This window comes from Melospiza georgiana, chromosome 5 (genome assembly GCF_028018845.1).
Source record: "Melospiza georgiana isolate bMelGeo1 chromosome 5, bMelGeo1.pri, whole genome shotgun sequence".
Classification (NCBI taxonomy): domain Eukaryota; kingdom Metazoa; phylum Chordata; class Aves; order Passeriformes; family Passerellidae; genus Melospiza; species Melospiza georgiana.
The window spans coordinates 19,280,126-19,299,628 of record NC_080434.1 but is presented as its reverse complement, the minus strand read 5'-3'; the positions used below and the strand labels follow the sequence as shown (position 1 = coordinate 19,299,628).

General features: G+C 42.6%; 1 protein-coding gene across 1 annotated transcript in view; it reads right to left on the bottom strand.

The window, feature by feature from the left end:
* Positions 1-17,345: 17,345 nt before the first annotated feature.
* ENPEP (glutamyl aminopeptidase) overlaps positions 17,346-19,503 on the bottom strand; it is a 32,588-nt gene continuing 30,430 nt past the window's right edge. The window contains exons 18-20 of the mRNA XM_058025144.1: positions 18,619-18,759; positions 17,758-17,836; positions 17,346-17,510 (exon numbers count right to left, since the gene is read on the bottom strand). Coding sequence (XP_057881127.1) covers positions 17,346-17,510; positions 17,758-17,836; positions 18,619-18,759 — 385 coding nt within the window. The remainder of the gene's footprint in view (positions 17,511-17,757; positions 17,837-18,618; positions 18,760-19,503) is intronic.

Here is a 19,503-nt window from a genome sequence, read left to right as displayed (position 1 = left end):
CAGTTGGTCTGGGAATGACATTATTCCATCCCCAGGATTTTGCACACAGGAGCCCAGTTCCAGCCCACCCCTTTCTCTCTTCCCTCTGTGTGGCAAACTGGGCTGCATTTGTCTTTCTCTTCTTATCCCAGGAGAAGAAAACAAGATTTTCTACACAGGTGAGAAGCCTCAAGCTGAATGTTTACTCATGGGTGGGAAGAGGGGGCTGAAGAGCAGCTCTGGTGTTCAGCCTTCAGCTCGAGGACAATACCTACATGTTTTAGGACTGAGCAGCTCTTTAGACTCACACTGTGCACATACCTGTCCCAGAGATGTCCCCAGTTCAGGTCACATCAGGACCTTGCTGGGAAACACTTCCCATGCCTGGCACGGAGCAGCAATAGACCGTGGGATGGAGTCCTGAGGGCACACAGTGGCTCTGCCAGGAGATAGCACTGGCTGTTAGAAGCTTATACCTCTATACAAAAGCAGTGTTATAGCTATGCATGGAGATTACAACTCATTGTTGTGATGGCTAGAGACGGGAATGGTGGGGAACTGGGGTTTGAGGGTGTTTGTAATCAATGCCCCTCAGATAATCATACAGAAGAGGAGGCTATCAAAAGTGTTGGTCCTAAGGTAACACCAAACTACACAATTTTCTCCAAGATTCTTCTTCAAACCTATTTTGTCCAGTGAAAATAATTGCTAGACATGCTACCGGTGAATAATGCCAGTGGAATTTGTACCATGTAATGGTGAGTACCTGAAGAACACAATGTAACCTCTCTGGTATTCCAATTTTGTGGAAAATTCTTGACTTTACCCTCTCTGTGCTTACTTCACCATGATAAAACCAAAGACAATACTCTTCCTCTTTGTCTTGCCTGGGAAAATTTTATTTGCCCTCTAAGCTCAGGAAAGTAGAGAAAAGAACAAAAGAAAAAGAAGAAAAATCAAAATAAGCAAGCAGAATTAGATTGGTTTTTTTCCTTAAAAACTTTGAACATTTTAAAACCCAAACATTTTTCACACACAAAAAAACCCTCACATCTGTTACTTATAAAATTCCATTTTAATTTTTTTTTTTTTTTTACTGGCTCCCAGTCAGATGACAAAAAAGCAAATTAGACACAAGAATTACATGTTGTACCAGTAAGTGCTAGAGTCCCTGAAAGAATATAGCAGCGATTACCTTTTTTCTAAAGATTTGGCAAGGGAGGTATGATTGGAAGAGGGATAGAAGGAGCAGAGGTAGCTTGAGAACAAAGAGAAGGGTAATTAATAGAATACAACTCTCTTTATCTTCCCTGCTTCAAGATACCAAAAATATTCAGGTGAGTAACGAAAAAGACAAGTACACGTTACATCCCTGATGAGAGCCTCAGTCAATTGAAACAAACTTCCAGATAAATCTATTTTCTTCTTCAGATTAATATATTCAAAAAGGCACAAGCTTGTCAGCTTGGGCACTAGACTTATTTTTAAACATTTATCTAGTCAGCATGCCAAGCTCCTTGATATGCTCACAAGCAAAATTCTTAAGCCCAGCACTTTATAGCTGCAGAACGGCACTGCTGCCTTCCTTGGGAAGCACATTATTGCGGCTGTGTCTGCACACAGGAGCTGTGTCTCTTCCTCCACTGGGGCATAAGAGCACAAACACAGCCATTCCCCTCTGCCCCATATCGTGACTGCCATTATTCCAACATAAAGACCCCATACCGATGTTGTTATTCTTCACCAGGAAAAGGAATGAATTGCAAGCACCTTCCTGCCACTGTAAGTGCATTGATACCAGGAGCTGTAGATGAAGTTAAAAGACCCCCCTTGTGCTTCCCCCTCTCCAGGTCTCTCACACAACTGACACAGTTACGTTTGTACAAAATCTAGCTATAGAGCAGGCTTTCATGGACCAGGAGTCTTTGCTCTTTTTTAATCCACTTAGACTAACAGCAGTGTACTGCTAATTCACACGGCGAAGGGCAAAGGGCTTTTAGCAAAGGACAACTTTTCCTTGTAGCAAAAATAGATGAACCCACTTTCCTCCAAAGAATTGATTAGTGGATTCCTTTGTGGATTTTGTACAGCAATCTGCTCATGTGAACTAGGTGTAGTTTGGTGGATGCAGAGGCTTAACCCCCCTTCTTCCAACCAAATGTGGGAAAGGAAGAAATTTATGCTTAAGTTGAGGATTGCAAAAAAGAAAAGCAATATCTCTATTTATTTTTTTACACATAACATGTTTGGCTTTACATGTAATACCAAACATTTAAAAATAATAACAATACAGAGCCCTCTGATGTTTTCTTAAAATGCCTGTAATGCTATGAATCTCAGTCTCCATTAATTTGGCAACAGATATTAATGGGAAACAAAATCATAAATTGGTTAAGAGCTAACTTCATCCTGTTAACCCTGCTGCTAGTCCAAGGGAGCCTTGGTCCACAAAGAAGTTTCTTATAAAATGGACAACTAAATATTGAATATTAAAGGATTATGTACACTTTAGTGCACTTTACATACATACTTGTTTAGATTGGGTTTTAAGCCACTCAGGATTTTCAATAGAAATCAAGCATTCCAGAATCCAGGCTACTGCTGCTGCCTCAGTTGAGATAAGCTGCTAAAGGAATTTTTAGATATTACATGGTCTCCTATGTGCTATTTACCATTCAATTACATCAGTACTGTCTGATCCAATGCAATAAAGATAGGCGCTGTGGTAATTCTAAGAAAACAGAAATACATACATATATATATATATATATATATACACATAGATACATATGCATACATACATATATATATATACATACACACATACACATTAGCAGGCACCACCAGACTAGAAATTATTGTAAACTTGAAGGCAGGCATGTGAAGGCAATTTGTACCCATGTTTGTTCAATATTTTAAAATCTCCTTTAATATTCAGAATTTTCTTTCTGGAAATTTTCTTGGAGCAATGGGAGATCCCTCAGCAATTAAATGAATATGAAAATATTTTGAAATTTCTGACACTAGTTATACCTATAAACACTAGTTATACCGATAAAAGCTCGGTGATATTCACATAGTTAAGGTGAGATTTGTGCTTCAGTGCTTTGCTGAAAGACCAAGCAGATTTTTGCCTGCTCTCTTACTAAAGAAGTTATATCAAGGTTAACAAAAAGACTCTGTGTGAGCTGGTTATTAGTCACGTTCTGTCGGTATGTCAGATTTTGCCTCCGCCTTGCCTGACAGAACATCTACTAAATCTCTATTCACCTGTAGACTAAAGCAAGTAGAATAAACGAGGACTGGATGTTTTTATATAAAGCATTACCCGAAACATTTAGTCTGCAACGAGTAAACCCCAGCTTTGTGGATTAGTAGAGATTAAAACTATAGAAAGTTATTTTCTTCCACTATTCAATTACGTTTGAAGGTAGCCTTACATCTGCACTCACTTGCACTTACCATTCTTTAAAAATATTCCACTGAAAACTGAGATTTGATTTTCTCAACAGTAAAATGTCAGCAACAGCTAAAACGAGGCTTTTCTTGCAGGTCGTGACAGAGATTGAAATTGAACAGCCCTCCCTTTCCTCTTCCCTTCCTTGGGATCACTTTCTGACGCTGTGATAAATGGCAGCTAGATCCAGGAGGATCCTGCTGTAGGGCCAGCAGGGCTTCCTGAAGCACACCATTGTGCTCCCTGCACCAGCACGTGGCCAGAGCCTGGGGGAGCGTGGAGCACGTACCCCCATCCAGCCTCCCGAAATGCAGCGAGGGTATGGGCGTGAGCCATCCTTTGTGTGTGTGTGTGTCAGATCTGGAAAATAACAACTGATTTTTGCTTCAATAAGGCACAGACAACATCTCCAGTTAACTGTGATGCTCGTAACTTCTGCTCATAACAATAATTTCTGACTTATACATCTGGGAGGTGGCAGTGATGTTATTTCACTTATTAACATACAACTTTTCAGCTCCCATCCTGCAAATTATATCACACGGTGCTCTGTAGAAAGAAGGCTCCTCTTTAGTGGACCAGATGGCAAGTTTAGGGCTTTTTTAAACCAAAAACCCACCAGAGCAAACAGACTCGGTGATGTTGCATACAGGGACTGCTGAGCACGTGAAACAAAGACCCAGCTCCTGCTCACACAGATGCACAAGCCGATCATTTGGGCTTTGTGAGGAGGGATTAAATCCCAGTGGCTGTGCCTTGCCTGTGGGACAGTGGTGCTCCACGTTACTGTACCTCAGGGGGGTCACTCTGGCTCCCTGCTTGTCCACAGACCCCCTTTCCTCCCTCCAGACTGGGCAGGGGGCAAAGCACAGGGATCACATTCCCACATTTCACCCCAACACAGAGTCAAGACGTAGCTGAGCCAGACAGCAGAACCCAGGAGTTAAGCAGTACTCAGGGTCAGACTGCATAAACACAGTCAGTATTAAATCTGTATTATTTGCTTTCACTGCAGTGCCTTGGGTCTCTGAGAACCTTACTGTGCCAGGCACTGTATGAGTCCAGAACAAACTTACCCCAATATAGAATTTGAATAAGGACAGTATTGAACCGTGACAGATTTAGAACGCAGCCTTTAAAGATATCATTAAAAATGTTTTAAACCTCTGGTTTTTTTGGAACAACACCATCCTCCACCCCTTTAGAGAGGAGATCTTGTCAGGCACTAAATAAATGTTTACAGAAAGGTGTTTATGACTCTACATTAAATAATAGTTTTAGATGGAAATGTTGACAGAGTCTGAGTGCTAGCAATGCTTCTCAGAATCTCGATGCATCTGGGAATTTATTTCCTTTTACAGCCTATGATAAAAAAAGGGAATAGCTTATCCATGTTTTAAAATCTCACATCCAGGGCCAACCAAAATTATCTGTAATTCCTGAAAACAGGAATTTCTACTGGAAACAGGAACAGAACCTCTACTGTAGATTTTTCAGCAGGAAAAACATTACAAAAATCATCTCCATATGTTGCACAAAATCCTTTTTCTGTTTACAACTCATTGTTTCAGAAGCTGGGATTTTTAATATCACTGTCTTTTCATTTCTGTATTCCCCTTGTTTATCTTTGTATCTTAAAATGTGTATTTGCTTGAGAAAAGTCTTCTTAATTTTGACCCACTGGTGGCCCAGCTAAGCGCTGAGCTAATATTGACTAATATTTCAAAATAAATTGCTCCCTCTAGTGAGATCACGGCAGTACTGATGTCTAGCAGATGTGTCTGAAAACTGCTTGAACGTGTTTCTGTACCACTCGATTAAGCAGCTGGGTCATTATGGACTTGATTCTGTGCTTCTTACACAAAACTCCCGATGATCCCAAGAGGGGACTTGCCTGAGCAAGGAGTGCATGATAAGGCCTTCTGCATTTAAGATAATATTATTTACAAAGGCTTATGCCTCCTACACCATTAAAATCTTCCCTTAAACAACATACCAATTAACTAGCACACCTTTTGAGGAGCACACTAGCTTGCTGAATGCTAAAGCCTTTGCTATGAATAAGTTTCATACAAATAATACTGTTATCACCATCTCCTTTATTTCTTTCAGGTCCAAGTTGCTCGAAAAACCCAAACAAACTTCCAATTTAAGGTAGAACTTGCTTCAAACATGATCTGGATGAATTTGTTCCCCAGCATCCAGCAGCTTTTAATGTAAAAAAGAATCATTAATATGGCATATTTTGTGGCATCTTCAAAAGTTTCCTGAGGGAAAAAAATATTTTAAAGGAAACAGCATTAGCATTCTTTTTATCCCCTTCTAACCTGTTGGCATGATAGTATCAGAAATAAAGTATTGCACAAGGAAAATGTTGCCCTTTCTTGCTTTGATAAACACTCGGGAAACACTTGGGAATAAATCCCAGGGAGGCCAAGGCCGGGGCGCTGCTCTGGGTGCTGGGATGCTTCTCTGCTAATTTGTGGGAGACATTCATTAGCAGCATCACCCCAAAGCCGGCTGTGCCATGGCCACGAGTGCTGCAGACAGCAGCCACTTCCCTGAGCATCCATGCCACACGGTCTGGGGAGGCGTGTGGCACCTGAGGACGGCTCTGCCGAGGCGGTGTCCTCTCCCAGCAGCTTCCCCGAGCAAACCCACGCTCGCAGGGAAGTAAAACCAGAAACTGGTGTCTTGTTCGGGGCCATCCTGCTCTCTGTTGCCTTGTGCCTGCTGGCAGGACGGGGCGCGCTGTGGCAGAGGCCCGGAACCCGCCGTGCCGGGGCAGCCCAGGGGGCTCTGGGTGCCCACCAGCACGGCCGAGGCGGTGCTGAGAGCAGCGGCGCTGTGAAGCCCTGCTGGCTGCTGCAGGGTGATTTCATTAGCGGCACAGCCTGATTTCATTAGCGGGTGATTGGATTAGGTCCGATGAGTGGCTGCAGGAGAGCAGCCGGCCACCCACCCCTGCCCTCCCGGGTGCACCAGCGGTGTGCGAGCTCGATCTGCCCAAGGTTTGGTGCTGCCCAGCCTGGTGCGGGGCAATGTGCGCTGCAGATCGTGCAGGATGCTGGCAGGGCCTTTCCTTCTCCCTCCCGTGGCCCTGCCTGCCCTCCGGAGACACGAACTCTTGGCAGGCTCCTGGACTCTTAGCAGACTCCTCTTGTGAGGAGGATTTTCTCTCCTGGACTCCTGGATAGATCCTCTTGTGAGGATCTATCTCCCTCACAATGGTGACCTTAGGAGAGCCAGGGATGGGAGATGAAGCCGGAGCCACCCCAGGTGCTGGAGGGGCGCAGCTGCCTCGAATGCCAGGCCACAGAACTCACTCAGCTGTGACCCAGTGACAGGGCCTCTCCTGCACTCTCAGGAGAAGCTTTATACTTCAAAACAGTGAACCAGCAGCTCAGCTGGTGTGAGATGAGGTGAAGAGGCCTCAGCCCCCTCAGACTGCATAAGGGCAAGGCCACGTTCTGCGGGAGGCAGGTGTGAGGGAGGCAGCAGACATGATAAGAGCATTTAGGGACCTGCCAGGGTGAGCATTGTCCCAACACTGGGAGCAAGGTTCTGTTCTCCACAGCCCATGGTAGGCCAGCCATGAGAAGGAGCTCATCCCTCTGGCAGCTTCTGCTTCCAGCCTGGCTGGCTGGCTGAGGGAGAGGGGCTGCGCTGCTTGTGCCAGGTGCTGCCCTGTGGTGCTGAGAGGGACAGGTAGCTGATGCCTTGCTGCTGTCCTGCCTGGGACAGCATTCCTGCACTCTCCCTGGCTCTCCAGCCTCCCTTTGCAATGCTGCAAAAGTGTTGCTGGAACGCTGAGGCTGCAGAGACTATCATGACTGTGAGCCTGGTTCATTTTCTATAAGCAAAGCTTAACTGACTGTAGCAATTCTCCAGAGTTCTGAGCAGAGCCATGTCTGCAGGAGAGCAGCCACCACAGGCAGTGGTAGATGAGTCCTGCTTCTGTAAATGAAGAAACGACTTAAAGGCAGGTGTTCAGGCTTCTTAAACAAATATTTCCTAACTTCTTTTCAGTGAGGAATAAAAGAACATTTGACTCCCCAAAGCAATGGATTAAAAAAAACAAACATAAGCCTGTTTTGGAAATGCTAAGGGCATTGTTGTGGGCTACTGGCAGAACAGTGAGGGGAGACTGCCTGGCTTTGCCATTTCCAGCCACACCTCAGGCAGCCAAAGCTTGTTTGGATCCTGCCATGATCCCTCAGCATTTTGCTGAGCGTGGGCACTCTACAGAATCACAGGTGCTTGTTTCCACAGTCCCTCAAAGCACAAGTGTGTGTGTGTACGACCAAAAAGAAAGGCAAGTTTGAAGAAGATGAAATATCTTCTTAATGTCTCAGTTGCTATCAGTGAAAAAAAAGCTAAAAAATACATAGCTCAGAATGATGTTAGGGAGTTTATGGACATTTATGATTGTTGCAAATTACACATGCCTGGTTTTGCTAGGAAGCCTTTTTTTAATTGCAACCAACTGCTTGAGGTAAAACAGCCATCATGCCAGAATCCAGCACACCTTTTCTATACAGATGTGTATGTATGCACGCTCATTGTGACTGTCTTGTGTTTTGAATATTTGGCCTTTTAATTAATCATGGCAGTGCCCGCTGCTTTTTGAAACATAACTTGCATTTTCACTAATTTCTAATGAGGAGTGGCATTCCTCAGAGGTTGGTATTGGGACCAGCACTGTTTAACATCTTTGTCAGCAACATGGGCAGTGGGATTGCATGCACTCTCAGGCAGTTTGCCAACAACACTGAGCTGTGTAGTGTGCCCAACACACTGGAGGGAAGGGATGCCATGCAGTGGGACCATGAAAGGCGTGAGTGGTGGTCTCGGGTGAACATCATGAAGTTCAGCAAGGACAAGTGCCAAGGTCCTGCACCTGGGTCATGGCAGTCCCAAGCACAAAGCCTGAACAGAGAATGGATTGAGAGTGGCCCTGAGGAGGAGGACTTGGGGGTGTTGGTGGATGAGAAGCTAAACATGATCAAGGAATGTGTGTTTGCAGCCCAGAAAGCCAAACTGTGTTGTGCATCCAAAGCAGTATGGCCAGCAAGGTGAGGGAGGGGATTCTCCCCTTCTACTCTGCTCTCAGGAACACTGTGCTCAGCTCTGGGCCCCTGTATAAGAAGGGTGTGCACCTGTTGGACCAAAACTGGTGTAGGGTCACAAAGATGTCAGAGGACAGGAGTGACTCTCCTGTAAAGACAGATTGACAGAGTTGGGGTTGCTCAGCCTGGAGAAGAGAAGGCTTTGGGGAGACCTTACAGCAGCCTTCCAGTAGGGAGACTCTTGGGGGAGCCTGGAAGAGAGATGGGGAGGAACATTATAGAAGGGCATGTAGGGATAGGACAACAGGGGGATGGCTTCAAGCAGAAGGAGGGTAGGTTTAAATTGGATGTTAGGAAAAAATTATTTATTGCAAGGGTGATGAGGCACTGGCACAGGCTGCTCAGAGAAGCTGTGAGTGCCCCATCCCTGCAAGTGTTCAAGGACCTTTGAACAACCTGGTCTAGTGGAAGGTCTCTGCCAGCAGCAAGCGGGTTGAATGAGATGATACTTAAGGCCCCTTCCAACCCAGTCCATGTTATGATTAAAATGTGACATAGAATTAAATAAAACTAAAAAGTTACGTATAATTATATGGGTTGGTTGTTATTTTTTTTTGTACCTATAAATTTTAGCCTTTATGATTACCATTTCTTCTAGGTTAAGTAGTTTTATGCAATGTTACTTAGAAGCCCCTGTGTGCCTAGTGACTGGTCTCTAAAACCAGGTTGGGGCTGTTTTGTTTATTTTTTGAAGATGTATTATAAATAGTTGAGGAGGTGCTTGTGGTTGTGTTAAAGCCAGTATAATTAAATGTAATGGCTGCCAACTGCCACTAGAGGCTGCTCTTAATACACTGTGAAGAAATAAGAATACGGAAAAATTCACTGCATGTCCTCTATCTGCCATAAAGTAGGTTTTTTTCTTTCTTTAACAAGAGGAAAAGAAGTTTATCACCATGATGCATATTCATGATTATCCTATTTGTTTCCACTGCTAAAGATTTGCTAACCATAAAATCACTCTAGCTATTACAGTCCAATGCAAGAACAAACCATATTTCCCAGACCACCTATTCTCATTGTTTTTCTAGTGAACACAGAAAATCGATCATATTTTTTTTGTATTGCATTTTAAGAAATATTTGAGCAATATCTCCTAAAATTACAGTCAGAAATTTATATTTTGCTTTAACATATGTTTTCGGGGTATTATATTTCCTGTAGTAAAAACTTGATGTTACTTCACTAATATGTTTTCTGATGCTTGCTTTTTCTCCTGTCCCTAATCTTCCCTATCTGATTTGTCTTGGACATATTGCATTAATTTCCTGCACAAGGAGTCACAATTAAAGAATAAAAATACCTTCAATATTTTGCAAAGAACTCTTAAATATTTTCTGCAGAACTGTTAGCCCCTAAGCCAAGAGTGTTTAAATAAACAAAACACAAGCTGTATGTGTGTGTCACTAGGACACGGGTGTCAACTTGCTTTAATAACTTAACTGCCTCTCTGCTTCCCTGTCCTGCACACTGTTTCCATGTTCACCTCATCAGCCTGGCAGGCACCCCAAAAATGTCCTTTTCCTGAGTAAACCCACCCATCCATTAGAGCAGAATGAGCAGTTTTGGTTAAATGAGTTGTTCTCCATTCATTCAAACTGCAAAGATGGCCAAACCTCTCTTGCTGTGCGCAATTTTCTCCTAGCTGTGCGTCTGCAGCATGAGCAGGGGACGCGAGGTGGGGTTTGCACGGGGTGCAGCACAGAATGTGCCAGATTGGTGTGTTATGGGAGCACCTTGCTTGCATGAATACCATCCTTTGGCCCAGCCCTGATGTTCTGGCTGGGCAATGCCAGTGCCAGCTAAGATGTGCCCTTTAGTGTTGTACCTGATTTACCCCTCCTACAACCTGATTTTAGCCATGGCTGACCTTGCCCTTGCTTGTGACATTTCAGTGTTAAGTATGTGTTGGCTCTGCTGCTGGCTGTTCTTTTTTGTGACTGGCTCGATGTTCATTAAAACCAGCCCCAGCTTGCATCAGCCCTTCTCAAATTGCTCAATTGTGTGCTTCTGTTTTGTGGCTAAGGTGATACCTGAGGGGGTAGTTTGCTCTGGTTCACCTCCTGGTTTGCACTGGCTGTCTTTCATGCCTGGAGCTTGTCTTTCCTCTGTTGCAGTTGGGCCAGGGAGCTGAACAAGCTGTCTGTGAAGCCAACAGTCATGTTATTTTGGGCATTTAATGGAGGAGCACATTTTTGTTTGTTTTTCTTCTGAACTAAGGAGAAGTAGCACATTTCTATGCAGCTTGAAGCTTTGTTTTCTGCTGAAGAAGTGGAAACCTGAAGTCTTGTCTCACCTGACATAGAAATTTTCCTTTGCACAGGGCTGAGCATTTTGGAGCTCTTGAGGTGGTAGGGTAAAATAAGCAAGAGCATTGGAGGAGAGGAATGCCTCTTACATGCAGTGGTTGGAGATCTTGTGTGGGAAGTGGACTTCATGAAATATTGTTTCTGCTGGAGAGAAGTTTAAACCCCATGCCTGCCCTTTCAGGCTATTACTCACACCGCTGTACTACAGAACAGTGCTCCTCTACATTTCCAATTACTTAGGGCCTGCTGATACAGATCTGAGCTTATTAGCAGCCTCTGTTGAAGGTATCCATCTTTATTTAAAGTAATGATAAAAATACTCTGCAATAAAATACTAATAAAAATGCCTGTGTTCTCAGGTGCTCATGTGAAGCAACAAACTAGGCAGTTACTAATTACTTTTGATTCTGACTATTATTTAAGTGCCATGGGAAAATTGGAAAGACCAGGCCCAGTAGAGTTGTGTAGAAGAGTTCATGTGCACTTCTTTGAGGAGGCAGGACTGAGTCTTGATCTGTTTGCTTTCTTTGCAAGTGCTCCAGCCCAAGAAAAAGCCGGGGTGATGACTTTTCAGCAGGGTTTATGTAACTTCGGGTCCGTGGTGTTTTCTCCAGCTGAATTTGCTTAAGGAACCTGGGTGGGCCAGAATTTCAGTTTGCTGAAAGTGACTATTTGCTAAAATAAATGAATCCAATCAGTTTTTGGCTGCCCACCAGACACCTGGAAAATCTTCCTCTTAGGTTGCCAGAGTAACTCCTTTGGCTTATAGAACTTGACCGACAGCTTAATGCCTTTTTTGGCATGAGGTACCTCAACTTTTGCTCTGGCTAATAGCTGTGTTAGCAACCCTCCTAAATGCATCCTGCAGTTTTTTGGTTTCAGGATTCCTCTTTGAGAAAGACATAAAAACAAGCCTTCAGTTGCAGAGCTGCTACAGATATGAGCTCTGTAGCTCAAGAGTTTGCAGTTCCTGGTTGGAGAGGCTTCCTTGCTGACCAGTGGTGCACAAATGCATTTGACAGTAGGCAAAACAGAATGGGAGCTCTGGAATGGCAGAACCTCATCACCCACGTCTGGCCTTGCACTCCTTGGAAGAAATCATATCAGTGACCAGTCCCTCTGTTCACTGCAAACAGTTAAAGAAAATATTGGTAAGGATATTTAGAAGTCAGCTGGCCATGCCATCCATCTCCAAAGGAAAATTAACCTTGATGGTTTAACCTGGGTGAAGATTGTGTGGTGGATATAACATTTATAACTGCAACATCTATTTCAGATTAACTTTTGCTTTTTACTAAAATATTGAGCATGTTCCTCCAGCCTTCCTTTTGAAGAGGTAGACTCCAGTCCTCTCTCATACCTGGATATCTTCCTTTCCCTGGGTACCTGGTTCTTAAGACCATCCATGTGTATTGTTTCAGCATCATTAAACCATTAGCAAGCAGGTGTCAGCTTGGTAGCAGTCTCTGGATATCAGTTTGTGAAGAATAGAGGGTTGATGTGGAAGGGCTTTCTGCAAGTGATGGATTACTGAAACTAGTGGGTGCTACTTTCTAATGGTATTTTTTAGATTTTTAGGTGTTGTTAAAAGCACAGCAGACATTTCTGCAGCAACAGAAATTGTGTCATGTTCTTCACACTATATTGTGGTCATATTTTTCAGAATTTGCTCTTTCTCATGACTCTTTGGAATGTACACTGGGAAGCTAGAAACTCTCAGACTTACCTGAACCATATACATTTCAGACGCTTTATAAATATATCTGTAGTTTTTTTCTTTTTTTTTCAAAACACATATTGGAAAAAATCAAGTATCTGGGCAGCCTTGTGAACCATTGTAGTCCCCGTGAGCTAGAGAATACTTCCTTAGTGTCATGTACCTGTATCTTTCTGTGCCAGTTTTCCACATACAGGCATACATTCAGCTGCCATAGGTGTGGATGTGAAGTTGAAATACCTCCAGGACAACTGACTTCTAATGGAATACTGGATTCTGTGTAAACACTTGGGAAAACAAACTCAACCTTATTTAACTAATTTTCATAACTGGATACATATAACTCAAGAGAAAGCTTTAATCTGGCAGTATGGTATTGTTGTTGCTAGCAACAGAATAAGTTCCTATCCTTCAGACCCAGCGCAGGCTAGCTTTTTCCCTCTCATCTTGAGTCCCAAAAGCTGCTGGAAGACGCCATCACACAAAATGCCAAGAAATGGTACAGGTTATTGTGGGAAGACTGGAGGGTTACTTCGCAGTCATGTTCTCTTTCAAGAGACATACCATATGTTTAAGGTGGGATTCTTTCTTTTTTTTATGTCTGCATACTCATAGTGATCTTAGCTGCTGGTTTAGAAACTGGCTGAGTCGGGGAGTTGTAGACGCCTCGGTGTTCCCATTGGTGCTATTCATTTTTTTGCTCTGTGCAGTAATACAATGTCTTCAGTTGTTTCTTTACCTGAATTATCAAGATAAAGCATTTTCGTGCTCCTATCAGGCTTACAGCCTCCTGGGGCCCATGGGCTCAGGCTCTATAGGACGCACAGCTGTAGCTGATGTGAGACAGATTTGCAGAGCTGGTGTAAGGCAACACTGCAGAAGTGGTAAGTGGCCCCTCTTTAACTCCACCACATTGCACTTCGATTACTCAAGATGTTTCTCTGCCTCACTGCCTGCAATAGCGTTTGGTGTGGTACAATAGGAGCAGCAGAGTCTCAAAAAGCTGTGTGGATCTAAGGGGCCAGCTGGTTCTGCACTCCCTCACTCTGCTTTATCAGTAGAAATTCCTTCCTTGCTGATCGAATGACCAAGGGAAAATTATCTCTTTTTAAAACAGTTCACATTTCTTTGGATTCAGTTTCAAATTGGCATTCTTAAGCTTATCACAGACCATTTATAAATGCACCAGTTCCTGACTGAAAGATTTAGCGTGTACCAGATTTGTTATCCATCTCGGACAAACAGTCTGAAAGAGGCACATGCCATACAGTACATTCTCCATAAGCCATTTAAAGGTAGCAAGAGTGCTGCATAATCTAGAAAACATTATTTAAAATTGACAGAATCTTTACCCTATCATAAAACCAGCTGCCTTCTGGGCTTTTGGATTTTCTTCTGTGTTCCTTGACCCACTTAAGATCAGTGTAGAAATCCAGCAAACCTTTCTGTAACATCAAAAGTATCCAAGCACTAGTTAAAACTCTCTCTGATCCAGTGTGGCTCAGGCACAAAAGCTGCAATTGGTCGCAGCTTCCTAAACAGAATGAGAATCAACTGACAGGTGGCAATTGCTTGGTTCACTCTTTAAATCTCCTTCTCTCCCCCATTTATGCAGGACCATGAGCTCAGTAGTTGTTCAGGCTTGTCCTTGGCTTCTCTTTCTCTCTGTGCTTCAGTGATATGTTTCTGTTCTCTCCCTCTGACCTTTTTTATTCTTTCTACTACAGTGATGCACAATATGTGTCTTGTCTGAAACAGCGGTATTGTCTGTGTGACTTGGATGAAGGCTGCTTTCGCTGTAGCTTTCCAGCATCACAGAAAATCTTCATTACTTCCCATGTTTTCTTTGATGAAAGCCGACTGCTGTAACTGACAAAGTTGGCCAGCCTGGTCCCACTTGGTGGTAGTAGAGGCTACATGTAACAAGGGATAAAAATGTCTTGAAGTAACTTCTTAATCTTGTACCACTACCATAATAGTCATACTTCTCTTTCTACAGCAGCTTGTGGCAGAAATGTATGAATAATAAAATCAGTTTTTTTTGCCAAAATTTTGTTAAATCATCTCTGAAAGGGAAAATGACTGAGATGTGTGCTTGGATATCTTTATATTGGTTTTGCAGTGTTCCGCATCACGGCCAGCAGAAATTAAAAACCTTCAGTCAAAACATACTGTACACAGAAAAAATTTCAGAGATGATTGTACTGTTGCTAGTCACAGTGATACAATGCAATGGCATTACTGTGTGATGCTACCAAACCTGTTTGTGACCTTGAAACCAACAGAGTTTTTGTTTGGCTTCCACTCCTTCAGTTCATCAAAAGCATAAAATAGTGAAGGTGAGTTGTTGTATGTTGCACTGAACTGGCAGCTGCCCAAGGACAATCTGCTCCCTATCTGCTGCTGGAAGTTTTGGGTGTGTGCAGCTGCTTCACTTTCACTGCTCTCTGTGTGTGAATCTGAGCAGCAAGAAAAACTGGAAGAAATTGCTTGGCCCTTTGCCACCTCCTCACCTTGAAGAGCAGCTGGTGTCTGTAGCAAGTTGTAACCACTGTTAGTGAAAATCCTGCCATGTTTTGTTTTCAGGAGGCAAATGACTGACATTTTCCTTTGACAGATCTTGTGTTTTAACCCCAGCTGGCATCTCAGCCTCACACAGCCACTCGTTCACTCCTTCTTGGTGAGACGGGGGAGAGAATTGAGCACGTAAAAACAAGAAAACTCATGGGTTGAGATGAAGATAGTTTAATAATTAAAAAGCTAATAAAAGCAAAAGCTATGGATGCAAGTAAAGCAAAGCAAGGAATTCCTTCACCACTTCCCATGAGCTAGCAGGTGTTCAGCCATCTCTGTGAAAGCAGAGCTCCATCACACATAATGGCTACTTGGGAGCACAAACGCCATCACTCTGAATGTCCGTCCCTTCCTTGTTCTCCCCTCCATCTCTGTATGCTGAGCATGATGCACTGTGGTATGGAATATCCTGTGGGTGAGTTGGGATCAGCTGTCTCAGCTCTGTCCCCTCCCACTTCATGCACATTCAGTCTCCTTGTTGGTGAGTTGGTGTGAGAGGCAGAAAAGTCCCTGACACTGCTCAGCACTGCTCAGCAGTGATGAAAACATCTCTGTTTTATCAACACTGTTTCCAGTACAAATGAAAAACATAGTCCACACCAACTACTGTGGAGAAAATTAACTCTATCTCAGCCAAAACCAGCACAACAGGACAACTGACTTTGTCACCACATTTGTCTGGGCTTGTCACAGCTATTTGAGTGTCTAGAGAGAGGCACAAAACAGTACCAGCCTTGAGTGAAATGTGGAAGCGGAGGAAAGTGTTTCCATCTGGGACTGTATAAGTTGTTCTGGAGTCCTCTGTACCAAGGCCCAGAGGCAAGCACATAGCCTGTACCAAAACTACTGTACCTTACAGTCATCTCCTCTTCCCTTTGAATAGCATTGCAGAATGAAGGTAATCAAAGGCTTTTTCATGCTCCTATCTTCTGATCCAACTGCAGAGTTTCCTGACAGCTGTGCATGAAATCTCTCTGGGCTACCTGCTATGGGGTGCTCTGTGATCCTGCTCCCAGGACACATGGACAGACAATGGCTCTAGCTGGTTGTGGTCTCTGTTCAGGAGACCAGGGAGAAGACAAGGACGTGCTCACATTTGCTGCTTGTCCAGTGTCAGGACACAGCACATGGAAACCTGGGAACTCCAAAACCCCCCAGCTTCCAGCTTGGGAGAGACAGAGTAGCCTTCTCCAGCATCACAAGGGCAGAGGGACTTGGGACTGAGAATTCTTTCTTTGCTGTCTGTAGTCCTGCAATAGACTCAGTTGCAGCAGTGGGACTCATCTGACCTCTCTGGGTGCATTTCCCATTTTTTCTGTGTTTTCTCAGAGGAGTTAATAGGTTTCTTCCCCCTCAGAAGTCACTGAAGCTATTATGTACAGCACAGCTGAGCTATGTAACAGCTGTTCTTCTATAAACCATAAAGTTTCATAATTTCATTAGAATGAGACTGAGACTTCATGTAGATTTTTAAATTTTAAATTTTTCTATAAGAAAAGAAGCAGTAAGTAAAGCATGTCTTGTTTGCAGTATTGGCTGCCACAAGTTAATTTTTTTTAAAGATTTAGAAATAAGACAAAAGTAACCAAGACAACCCTTCCCCTAAGCTACAGAATCCCTACTAATAATTGAAAAAGAAGTTGATAATATTGATCCCTTGTGTACTAGTAGTTAAACTTCAAAAATCAATTGAGAGGAAAGCTTAACTGGCCTTTCTGTAGTGTCAGAGAGCAAACCCAAATCCCAGACACAGAATTTTTACAGCTATGAATATAGGAGATGATTTTCAGACAATGTCAAAACTACTATTTAATTCCCTTTCCTTCAGGAGAAAGCTTCTATGAGGTGAACTTGGAAAGGAATCCCTGAGTATACTAGACATACTTCTGTGCAAACCAAGAAGTAGCTTTGCAGAGTGGCGTGCATAAGGAGTGAGTCCAGAGTGATCAGCAAGGACACCAGTTGTGCCATCACTTCTGCTTTGAATGACTTTAAACCTTTGTCCTCTTTGTTCAGGCAAATTCAGATCTCAAGCTATTCTTGCTAAGCAACTACACCAACATTGCTCTGGCAGTGGTCTCCTGAGTGTTTGTAGAAAAAAATATTAGGTCTTAGTAAGGTACCTAGGTGAGAAATCCACATTGGTAAACATCTTTGAAGATCTGAGTGCCTGATCTTTTTCACAAAGTAAGACTTTGAAGCCCTACTGCGCTTTTCAGCCATGATTGTATTTCCTCCTTATTTTCTTTCAGCCATTCGATGTTGCTCTTCACTTGCTCCAGTGTCTGACTCCTGGGCATTTCTCCTGCCCCAGCATTAGGATATTTTTCAAAGAAATTTTCCACCTGGAAAAGAGAAAAGAATTGATGTGAAGTAAATAATGCTGCTGTTGGGCAAGCAGCTTTTTACAAAGACACAGTCAGGGGTAATTCTGACGGGGAGAGATCTATAAGCTCATGCTAGTAGCACTGGAATAGTTTTACAGTTTACTCCTGCTGCTTTAAGCATTTAGAGGACAAAAAAAATAAGTTTCCTGTCCAGAAGTTAGTGAAATATATTGACTTAAATTCAAGAGAATTGATGTCATCATACCTGCCAAAGCTGGAGCTCAGTGTTGAAGGTTTGGGCAATAGTTACTATTCGACCAAGATATCTGTCATTTATAGTGAATCTAGAAAAACAATTTAATAAAAGATGTTTGATGCAAAACCATAATTATCTGAAGCGTAAACTTCTAATTGTATTACAATAAAGCAGGTACACTCAAATTTTTTTGAAATAGTTGAAAAATAGCACTGCTACATAATATCTGAGCTGTTCTTAAATAGGATTACTAAAGGAGTAATCTCTTATGGTGGAATAATTTTTTTTAAAGTAACTACTGCTTGTCTCAGGCTGAAAGTTAGGAATATTGCTACTCAGCAATACAAAACTGTCCAGATCATCAGCTCTAGGCTTGCAGGCGTGCTTTCCTTCTGTGCCCTCACCAAGCACTTAGGAGATGGAAAGAGAGGTAAGTCACTCAAATATTGAGGAGAAAAGTGAAAAGGTTTGTGATTACTTCCACTGCTCATCTGTATGTCTGCTGCTTGCTGTTACCATTAGAATTTTATACCCCCCATTTTATACTCTGTGTTCTTGGTATGAAATCAGTCGCAAGAGTGGAGACTTGATTCACTAGTTTCCATGCAATAACCAGATTTCTGTGGCCTTGGTAAAACTTTCTCTCTTTCATGACCATTTACTGGTAGCAATCATTTAGGGAAAGAATGGTTTTCAAGTTAGTGACAAAATAATTTCTCCACAGCAAATGGATATAATTGTGTTGAATAAGCTTTCAGTTTTCATTTTGCAAAGGTCAGTGATTATAACTGTACAATGAAAACACAGAAAAACATGGCATGTAACAAGATTTACAGGTGGATGTAGTTTCCCATGAGTTTGTTAGAGTACCTGTCAACTAAGTACTGCCAGTTCAGTCGTATCCAGTCCCAGGCCATTGTTTTCCCATAGGTGTTATATGAGATGTATCTCAGGACCGTGAACACATCTTGGCTTTTAATGAGGCTGGTGTTGTAAATATACTTCAGATATCTACAGGAAATGCCATAGGAATCAATGAGAACCATTTCCAAACAGGAATATTCTTTTTTTTCCTACAGCATTTTAAAGGTAAAGTATACAGATCTAAAATGTAACTTGTGTCAAGAGATAATTGTATTGAAAGAAATCTTAGTTAGGAATCTTTAGCAAAGTAGGTAGAGTTTATGTCTCTATTTGAAAATAGCCAAACCCCATTATTATTCCTATATTTTAATGCAGTAGAGAAAACAAGACTCGATCAGTTAGTACTTCAGCCTGTTAAGCCAAGCAACAAAAAAAGTAGTAGTCCAGACTTTAAAGATTTTATAGGGACCATGAATACACGCACAGGTGGCTTGCTCACATTGACATCTGTGCTGTTTGTTTGGAATTTTTTTTCCATACAAAATTAAAATTCATTTGGGCAGAGCATGCCTGCAAGTGCTGCAGCTATACTTCGAGTTATGGCACAGATGGTTTTGACTGACGGGGTGAAGCACACATGTTTGCAGGGAGATGAGTAGCGTGGTCATGGATTCACAGCAGCAGCTGCAGAAGAACACCCTTTCAAGCTGTTGTGTGTTGGGATTAAGGACTGTCTTCTTTTTCCCTATATGTAATGGACATTTTGTTCAATCTGTTTGCGCTTCCCTCCTTGTTTGCTATTTTAATAGTAAATTGAGAGACAAGCTTTCCCTGTTTTAGGAGAGATTTTTTATTTTCTGCAAATATAGTCTGATCTAGCTAATTAATTCA